Raw genomic sequence first — 9,726 nt, 5'->3', positions numbered from 1 at the left:
TTTAAGAGTGGGACGAAAGCGTGAATACAAATCAAAGGTGTACACAACACTACCTTCCCACTTGGATTGCAAAAATAGCCCAAACCGAATCAGATAATACAGTAAAATGTAAATCCAATTCAATGTGATTTGCAGTCACTGTGGCATATTTGAAATTATACGTATGGTTAAAAAAAAGTTTAAATGTTGCATTGAGCACTATCTGTAGGTTCGTGAATGTTTCACATTGTGGTATGTCTCAGCATTTAGATGTAGACGATCTTTGAACGGTACAAAGACGCCACAGAACTGAAGCTAGCGCCTTTAACGCCGTCTTTTGGGACACGACGTACTACAGAACAATTCGACATATTGAGTAGGGAATATATTCGGGCATTGTCTTGCCACGAAAAACACCCAATGCGTCAGTCGTCGTCAGTTTGGAGCAGGCGTGCTGGGCTGTCAGGCACACCGGAACAAGGGCTGACAACAAGTGACACGAGCTCGATTGACAGGTACTTGCACGCGACCAAAACCCCGTCCGGCATTAAACGTGTTTACATAACACGCTTGTATTTGATCAGTCTGACAATTGCACTGCAGTTTGGTGAACGTGTTTTACTTTGTAAGAACCCCACTTGTGTAGTTGAGGAGCTGAGGGAAGAGCCAACAGGTGAGAGAGTGGTGCTGTCAGGACGATACTGTATTGTGAAACACACATCTGCAATCACTCACACTTCTAGATTGTTTCAGAAACCTGTTTTTGGTCTTCAAATGAAACATTGAAGAAACTAAAATTAAAATGAATGTTGTTTGTACTCAGCTTTTTGCCAAATTACGAGAAGAAAATTATCATTTAAGAGTTTTAGTTAAATTTGAACCATCTGAAATGAGGACCGACATGAAATAAATGTGTTACAGTTTTGGGTGTAAAACTGTGGAATGGACATGGTGATTCGTTGAAGCTCTCTAGTTCACTGGTGGGGTTTAAGACAACTTAAAGTGTAAAATAACGAGTGCATGTAGTGCCGTTGATAAAATGTAAACCAGCAAGGGATTATAATTTGATTGTACTGTTAATTTCTTTTGCTATATTGGACTTGTAGGCGGTTCCTTTTCGGGTATTGAGAATCTTGAAATCATCTTTATATTTTCTTTTTGTATACCATATAGATCGGGCCCATATCGTGAAGGCGATATACAGATTAAAGTTTCTATTGTGTCACTTGTCTGCGACTTGTCTATCGTCATTTGTCATCTGCAGCAAACTGTGTGTAATAAGAATTCCATAGGAACGTTGATTTAATGGGCAAAATCTGGCCACTAGGTGGCAGACTGAACAACAGTACATGGAAGTGAATCATATTTACACATACATAGTTATCCTTCATTATAAACGTACGCAAAAATAAATAAGAGTCAAGTCTTAATTTAGAAAGATGTCGGTGAATGCAAATATCGAATACTACTACTTTTGGAAAATAAAACAACCCCCCCCAAAAAAAAGAAAGAAAAAAGGTCCCTCAAGGCATACTGCGTATGCATTCAAATTACACAAACAGTTTGCATTGTGGGCCTCATCGATACCAAAAAATAATAATAATTGGAATGGCCAAGAACATCTCAAAAAGCTTTGCTGGGCTGCCTCTGTCACCTGCAGCTCGGTAGTCGGCAGGTCAAGGCGAGACGCCGCTCATAGGAAATTTAGCAACAAGTTTCATCTAGCCACTAAACACGTTGTGGTTTCACTCTTTTTGTATCTGGAAAGAAAACTTGCAGTTTGGCCTTTGGGACGTTTACTTGTTACTACTTGCTGCAATGTATCTATCTCACTTTCCCCATTTACTCTGACATCCTGTTGTGACACACACACACACACGTACTCTTTGTATCAAATACAATGCCTGAGGGCAATAGAACTAAGAGCTCTATTTCCTGCCTTTTAAAGTTCACCCCAGCTCAGTTTAACCCCTGTAAATCCCACACCCGCACCTTCACATATGGGAGGTAAATTCATTGTTTATGCTGCCTTGGCTTCTTCTTACAGTTCCAACTCTTGTCATTTATAGGACATTCCACAACAGTAGTTACTGAGATGAGACGGGCAAGACCGACCATCATGGGACATAAATGGAGTTAAATACAATCAGTGTCGCAAAGTCAAGTCAATTTCCTCCATTTCCTCACGGAGGATTGATTTAATTAGGGACGGACAGCATCAGCATTCATTTGGTTGTCACAAGAAGGGTTCAGTAAATGCACCCGTTCGTGACTTGTTTTCAAATTATTCAGTACGATATGAAAGACTGCTGGATGAGTTACGGACTGAGTAGCTCACTTGTATTTTCACACACAACTAAAAATAAATAACCATATATATATGTATAATTATATATAAATACACCTCTTCACAGGCCTTGATGATGAAGAATTTGAAACTGACTAGTCATTAAAAATGGATGTAAGGTGAATTAAACTCCAACAGCCGTTTCAAGAGTTGCAATTCCTTCCCGCATGAACGTTTTGCTGTAGCGATTGTTTGAAAACATTCCTGTAGTGAAACGTTAACAAAACACGTGTGCCTCAAGACCTGCCTGATTGCCATTGTTGGTGAGGACAACGTGATCCTAAACCTTCATTTCAATGAGCTTCTATGATCTTTTGCCGTATTACTTTTCAAAGTCATTGTTAAGGGCATTAAAAAAAAAAATCCTTCTCATGAGAATACTTGATTCTCTTCCGTTTTAGTACTTGCGCTACTGTAGATGAAAACAAGCTTGCCCCACATGGGGAATGGAACCGTCATGACTCACTGCAGTCGGGGCTTTCAGAAAGAGGAGAATGATCACCTCTCCCACAGGGTATCATCTTTACCTTTGACCACCAGTCTTTTTTTTTCTTCTTTATGAACTGAGCCCTCAATGGCAGCTTTTCTCTGCTCTTGATTTTAGATGGATTTGGCCCGTCCTTCATATATTGCGTGTAATTTCAGTGAATTGGTGACACCAGGAATCCGAACAGGAGAGGTAGGTCGACCATTCTCGACTTGATTCAGACGGAACGAGAGGTCCTTTTAAAAGGCAAATTGCATGCTTGTGTCCGTTTCTTATTGTTGGCCGGGGTGTTGTTTCAATTCAAGTCGCATGAGGTCTGAATTACAAAACAGAGACGTCACGTCCCGTTTGAAAAAAACCCCGGCTGAACCGATCTAGATTTTGCAGCAGGATTTGCTGATGATGTAGGTAGGGAGTCTTGCGTCTTTGGTGACTACTTTAAAGACTTGTTTTTCAACTCGGACCTCTGATGACCCTTTTCCTCCACGCTTTGTGCTTGTGCTAGTTCCGGGCCAGTGCCCAGGTTAGCACCAATTCTTTTTCCACCACCGAAATTGGCTCTAGCTTGAGCTCTGGTGCTTGAAACTAGTGCTTAAGATGCCCCCAATTATTGGTCGGGCCAGATTCTGCCGCGGACTACGTCAGGCAGCGGGTGGGACGGGTTTATCATGACGGTGACGTAAGCAGTGACGTGTGAACGCTTTACGATGACATAATGACGTACTTGGCTCTTGGCTGGTGGAAAACCAAACGCGTTCTTTGTCAGAAGTTATTAAGCACCAGCTCAGCACAGTGCCAACCCCTGGCGCTAATGAGTGAGCAATGCGGTTTTTTTAGGGGTGTAAAAGGCGTCTTGAGTTTTGTCACTTAGCAAGTCACTGTCCTTACTGAAGTCAACACAGTAACACCCCTTGTGTTTGTTTTCGTCTGTGTCTCTCGACTTCTTTTTGCTCTTTGACTTCTCTGTTGTGTATTGGTGTGTGTTATGTATCAGGGTGGGGATCATAAAGTACCTTTTTCCTGTCCAGCCCACTGACGCAGTGGCATAAAAGAGCTCTTTTATGTGACATCATTGCAGCTGACCGGTTTGGACTCACTCACCGGGTGTGTGTTGATAAAAGGTTGATTGAGGCATTTTCACTTCAGGAAGACAAGATTGAGTATCTGGATTCATTCACGAAGTGCAGCATGTGCAGACTTATGCCCTGGGTCAATGTTGAAGAAGTCAAGCTTGCTCTTTCAACCGCTCCCAGGATTCTTTCGGTGATCTACCTGATTTTGTGGCGCTTGAATGTGTCCCAGTTTGTCCGGGTAAATCGGATGGATTCATTCATTCACCGCCCCGCTGGCATTTCGACCCACAGAGCTAGCTTGGAACAATGTCAATTCAGTTCATATCCAGCTCAGGAAATTGCTCCCACGTTGCGCGTTATCGGCCGTGATGTGGTCACGCTGAGCAAATAACCGCTGTTGTCAACACTCTGATGCCAGCATGTGCAGACAGTGGGTGGATGTTGGCGGACACTCGGGTTTCTGTATGCACAGCCACCAGGAAATGTTCAATGAAAACATCTGACTCGGCTTTTGCAGTATGTGGTTATTAAACCCGCACAAAGGTTATGGCATATGGTCAATGAACCGAATTGAAGACTTTTGGGGGGGATTTAGTTACCATTATACGCTGAAAGACTCCCCTCTTTCCCATTTTTGTTCTCGATGTATTACTTTGGCAGCGTATTGTGGAGGTTTGGCGTTCTTGTCATCGTGTTTCGTTTATTGATGCTGTCTGGTTTTATTTTCTGTCCTTGAATGCACCTTGGACACTTTCAAATGCTATTTGCTTCCCCTGTAACTGCCTGCACTGGGCTCTGGCCACTCTGAATGACCTTAACAGCACATTTGAACAACGTTCTGAGGTTCTGAAAGGTCTGAGTCAAGCAGCGCACTCGCAGCGTATTTCCAAATGCACCCAAGATGAGGAAATTGGGACTTTGGGGGCGAAGAGCTCTCTCGGGCGCGTTTGGAAATACGCTCCATGCGAGCATTGCTTCACACTGACTGTTTTGGAAAAATCAGAGCGTTGCTTGAAATGTGCTTTTCGGCTCTGCACTAAAAACGGAGTGCCGTTGCGCATTTTAGGCGCCCCGGTGTGTCAGGCAGTCTAGTTGGACACAGTTCACAAGCAAGCTTCGGATCGGTTTAGAACACATGCTGCGTTGACAAATTAAGGGGATGCGAGTGTGCGTTGCCTCTCCGAGCACACACACACGCACACACACACACACTCTCTCTCTCGGAGTAGTGCAAATGGTGACAGATTCGGCACATGCTGTGGTACTTTGCTGATTATTTTCTGTCTCGTTACAGACCGCGGTAAATAAATAGCTTTGCTGCCATTTTGTGAATTAACCTTGCATTTTGGTTAATCCCGGCATTTTTTGGCCCCATGCATAGCAGAGGTTCACTTCATTACTTTCATAACATCTAAAAATGGAAAATAAGATTGTTATACTCTTGTTAAGTCTCGTAAGAAAATGATTAATTTATGTGGTGTCTATTCGAGACTCGTCTCTTGGTTTTGTATGACTCAATCAGTGTTGTTTTTATTTGCAGGAAATGCACATCTGCATTCGTTTAAACCGATGAGCAAAGATGAAATTACCACGTCATGGTCCTGTCACTGGTCAGATGGACTGGGGGCCCGTCGTCTGACCTTTTGTCTTCAAGCCGAGAGGAGCATCTGTGGTAGACACCCGCGTTTCTTGGGCCTTCATGCCACAGGTAAGAATCATTTGTTTATCGCCATCTCTGTTTCAGTGCTATCAGAACAGCCGAACTGTGCGGTCTCGTTTGATCAGACGTGCCCATTGTGTATGAAAGAGCTTTTTGATTGTTACCCCTTTGTTTGCGGGTCATGGTCACACTGCACAATCATCGTGGAAGGAAGTCCGAGTCAGGGTGGCTTTATAGAAACGCCTGTGCCGGCAACAGACCCGCACACTGGAAGCTGGCCAGTCAGACACTCTGAGGCAGGTGTCCGTTTACGCATCTGAAGTACCTGCTACATTGCTTGTTCGTTTAATGGGGGGAAAAAAAAGAAAGAAAAAAAAGTAATGAAAAGTTTGACAACCTGTGGGCTGAGCAGCGTAACCACAACGATGTTTGACCCTTTGAAGGGGGTGATGGCACTATGTTGAAATGACAAGCGGGTCTGCAGTTAACACAGACAGGAACGAAAGCGGCGAGCTTATGGCGAGAAGAGAAATACGGTAGGATGTGGCCATCGCAGCGTGGACTGAAACCTAAAATAGCAGCACCATTGAGTGAGCTTTTTGTGGCGAGTGTCTCCGAATGCTTGGAGGGCCTTGGGAGCTCAGACTGACAGAGTAGACGGAAGAGGACAGGGAGCCTCCCTGAGTCCAAGTGTGTCTGTGTGTGTGTGTGTGTGTGTTTGGGTGAATGGAAGAAGCAGGACAGTGTTATTTTAACCCTGAACATAGATCCGGCTGTCACACCATACCATCCAGTGCTGCACTCGTCATCTCTTCCTGTCCTAAATGTGTGCACTGTTTTATTTTGTTCTTTACCTATCAACTAGTTTCCATCATTGCTCAGTCCCCCGTCCCCCCCCCCCCCCCCCAAGCCCTGTATGATGAGTTAACGCTCAAGGCCACAGGGCAATATATGTTGTTGTCTTTCTTATCGTCGACTATGCTCAGTCATTCACTTCTGAGCGGCAGCGCCCGGAAGTGCAGATTGCATATCCTCCCCCGCCACCCCCAATAAACACACACAGTAGAGCGATGAGGCAATTTTGTTGTGGCCGCGAATGAGACTATATCACTTCACACACACACACACACACACACAAAAGGTGGAAGCATCCTTTCATATAATAGTAGTTATTATGATTGTTGTTGTTAGTATAACTTTGCCAACTTTTCTCTTTTTTTGACTATAAATGATCGCTTCATTCACAATGTGCCACTTTCTTAACGTTGCTTAACTCTGCCCTCTTGTGGCCAAAGAGATGCTGTGCATATTATACAGTACTTGATATACAGTGGACCCCCGCATACTCACTCTTTAGCACCGGCGGAGTCACCGATAGGTAGATTGTTTTTCCATATTTTTTATATATGAATGAATAAATCTTAAAATATTTTTTTTCTCCACTTTTTAAAATTATTGTGGGGGATCTGGGAGGCAAGCCTTGTTTTTCATGGAAAATGCTTGGTGGTTTTATGAGGGGTCCCCCCCAGCCCCCATACTTTTTGGTTGAACTTTTTTTTTTTTCAATACACAGGCTTCACGAGGTTTCATGGACGAAGGGGGGAAGGGCTTGCCCCCCTGGAGATTGGATTGGATAAACTTTATTGTCAAGTTGCACAGATGGACAGATTTTGAAAACAATACAATACTGTGTAATAATATTGTCACGGTTGGAGTTTAAGTGGGTTTTTTTTCTGTTACACCAAGACGGTTGGTATGTTGACAAAATTGACCACAAAAAAAAAATCCCCCCCCAAAAAATGTCGGTATTGTAATCAGTGTACACAAAGCTATGCAAACTTAGCCTCTCCTTCTGCCTGCCTCTGCAAGAAACATTGAAGCACATTTAATGTTTAACTGATCAACATTGACTTTGGCTCACAGCACAGAAACTGTTTCCTCACCGATTACAGTTTGGTGCGTGTGTGCCTTCATTAATTGAGGAGAAATATTACTCAACGATGAGCAGTTCAGAAAAAGGATGGACGGATTTCTAAATAAAAATAAGAAAATACTAAGGCATGAATCTTTTTAAGGCCAGGTTAAAAACTGTAAGTAAAAAAAAAAAATATATATATATATATATATAAGTTCTTGCATTGTATGTTGTTTTTGAAAGTAATTTGTAAAATGTAAGTTTTAGTAATTTTCGTGAATTTTAGCCATTAAGTTTGAGTCATTTGTAAAATGTCCGTTTCTCCACTCTGTTTTTGTGTCTTATATTCTTTTGTTTGGTTTCATTGCTTTCAAATATCAGATTTTAATTTCATTTTAATTGAAAAGTACCTTGAGTTACCTTCATTTATATACACATACTCCGAGCTCTGCCACCATTTTAATGCATTTATGTTTGTCAGCGATACGCTCTTTTAGGCTATTCACAGGCCAGCCCAGTTTCTCTCCCCCCAAATGTTTTTCGAATTGACCAATTTATGTGTAAATGCTCATGTGTGACCTTTCATTCATTTTTGTAATTTTTTTTCCCCATCTATAGCATTTGTACAACATTGGCCAGGGTTTTACATGCATGCAAAAATTCAAGCTAACAAAAAAAGATGCAATGATTTAAAATATGAGCAGATCACATCATAGTCTCGGACAGTGAAACACATTCTGCTCTTGTGATTTGAAAAAGCAGTCATGGTGATATTATGAACACACAGAAACTTTAAAGCCGCTGTATGACATGGATGACCAGGCACCCAGATGGCAGTGAAATGCTGAGCTTTACCTCCTAATGACTTGCAAAGCTCCTCACCTGCGACCTTGGCATAAACGCACATAGCTGGAGGCTTTTTTTGGGGGGGGGGGGGGGGGCTCCTGTCATACTCGTGTCCCCCTAATCCTGCCCCGCGCTGCTCGGCGGCCGTGAGCTCTCCTCTTAACTGCCACCTGTTTCGCCTGAAGGGACACACGGGAAAGCCAACACCTCCCCGCACTCAAGCGAGCCTTCAACCTTTCCTAGAAAGACGGCACGAGAGCCGAGAATGATGTAGCGTGTATCATCCACGCCCACGTTGAGCCGAGGTGGAAATATTTCTGGGAAAGGGGCGATCAAGGCTGATTGGTGTAGCCAAAGCCAAAGCTTGATTGATTCAACACATGCCGTGGAGTCGTGGTCCTTCATGTCGCTAAGGACTCTCCGTGGTCTCTTCGGGTTGGTGTTTGGTCTTGAGAGTTCTCGACGTTTACACCCACGGCCTGTCTGATCTCCTTCTCCCGATGCTCCATCATACGGAAAGAGAAGGCGTTTGCATGTTTTAACAGGCTCGGCTTTACGTTCCCCCCTCCCACTCAAGTTGGCTGACAAATAAAGCTGTCGGGGTCATCGGCGAAGGCGCCGGCATTTTTGTGTTTGAAAAATGCATTCGTATTTTAAGTCTGGGTTCGGTCGTGATTGAGGGGTTAAAATTCAGGGTTCAGTGGGTGCGTTGGTGCAAGCTGACATGGCTGAGTTAAACATATATGATCAAATGTTGTAGAATGAGACGGGGTGACACAAAAGGGTGCAGTGATGGAGTTGGGGATCACAGATGTTGATTTCGTAGCTGACGCAGGCTCAGCGAGGTCGTAAGCCTTTGACGCCAAATCTGTGATTGGCTGCTCCTGCGCTGCGAGCGCGACCAATAAGAATAATGCTTTACAGCAGCATGCACTTCAAACCAGAAGACAAAGGCGTGGAGAAAATTAATCCTGTTATGTGTCAAAAGCAGTGAAAATACAGTATATATTTTTAAATGTCCTCTGCAAAAGTTAAGATTATATGTACTTTCTGTGAGTATTTGTGTTTTGCTAATTCTACCGATCCTTTCTTTGATGAATTGAAATTTTGTGTGGCGCTCATGTGACACGAACAGTTTGAAGAGAGGTCGAGCCAGGAGAGCAAAAAGCGAATGTTGCACAGCGAGCTGCGATTCACCGGCCTGAGGATACCAGCAAAAGCGGACTGGACATCAGAGTGGGAGGGGGAGTCGGGTCACGGTTTGTGGAGACGAAGGAAACGAGGCAAGCCATTTGTATCAGAGGGAAAAAAAATGGTGATTGCAGCTCACAATAAATCCCATGTCAGCAGTGTGTCATGCTGTTATTTCAACTCCAACTTGGGACCAGGAGACGGTCATGTCCAAACACATGCGCTTGT

At 43.5% G+C, this 9,726-nt stretch overlaps 1 protein-coding gene across 2 annotated transcripts in view; it reads left to right on the top strand.

Annotated features, from left to right (window-relative positions):
* Positions 1 to 244: 244 nt before the first annotated feature.
* Positions 245 to 9,726, top strand: part of tnk2b (tyrosine kinase, non-receptor, 2b) — a 33,458-nt gene continuing 23,976 nt past the window's right edge. Inside the window, exons 1-2 of one of the 2 annotated variants that reach the window (XM_086130112.1) lie at positions 245 to 494; positions 5,427 to 5,594. Coding sequence is in view for 1 of the 2 variants with exons in the window: in XM_086130114.1 (XP_085986240.1) it covers positions 5,586 to 5,594 (9 nt within the window). In the remaining variant the exon portion in view is untranslated. The remainder of the gene's footprint in view (positions 495 to 5,426; positions 5,595 to 9,726) is intronic. The other variant, XM_086130114.1, reaches the window with a different exon arrangement.

The sequence above is a fragment of the Hippocampus guttulatus genome, chromosome 14, assembly GCF_054856545.1.
Source record: "Hippocampus guttulatus isolate MCC_2025c chromosome 14, RoL_Hgut_1.0, whole genome shotgun sequence".
In the NCBI taxonomy this organism is placed as follows: Eukaryota; Metazoa; Chordata; class Actinopteri; order Syngnathiformes; family Syngnathidae; genus Hippocampus; species Hippocampus guttulatus.
This window is presented reverse-complemented; position numbering and strand designations above follow the sequence as displayed.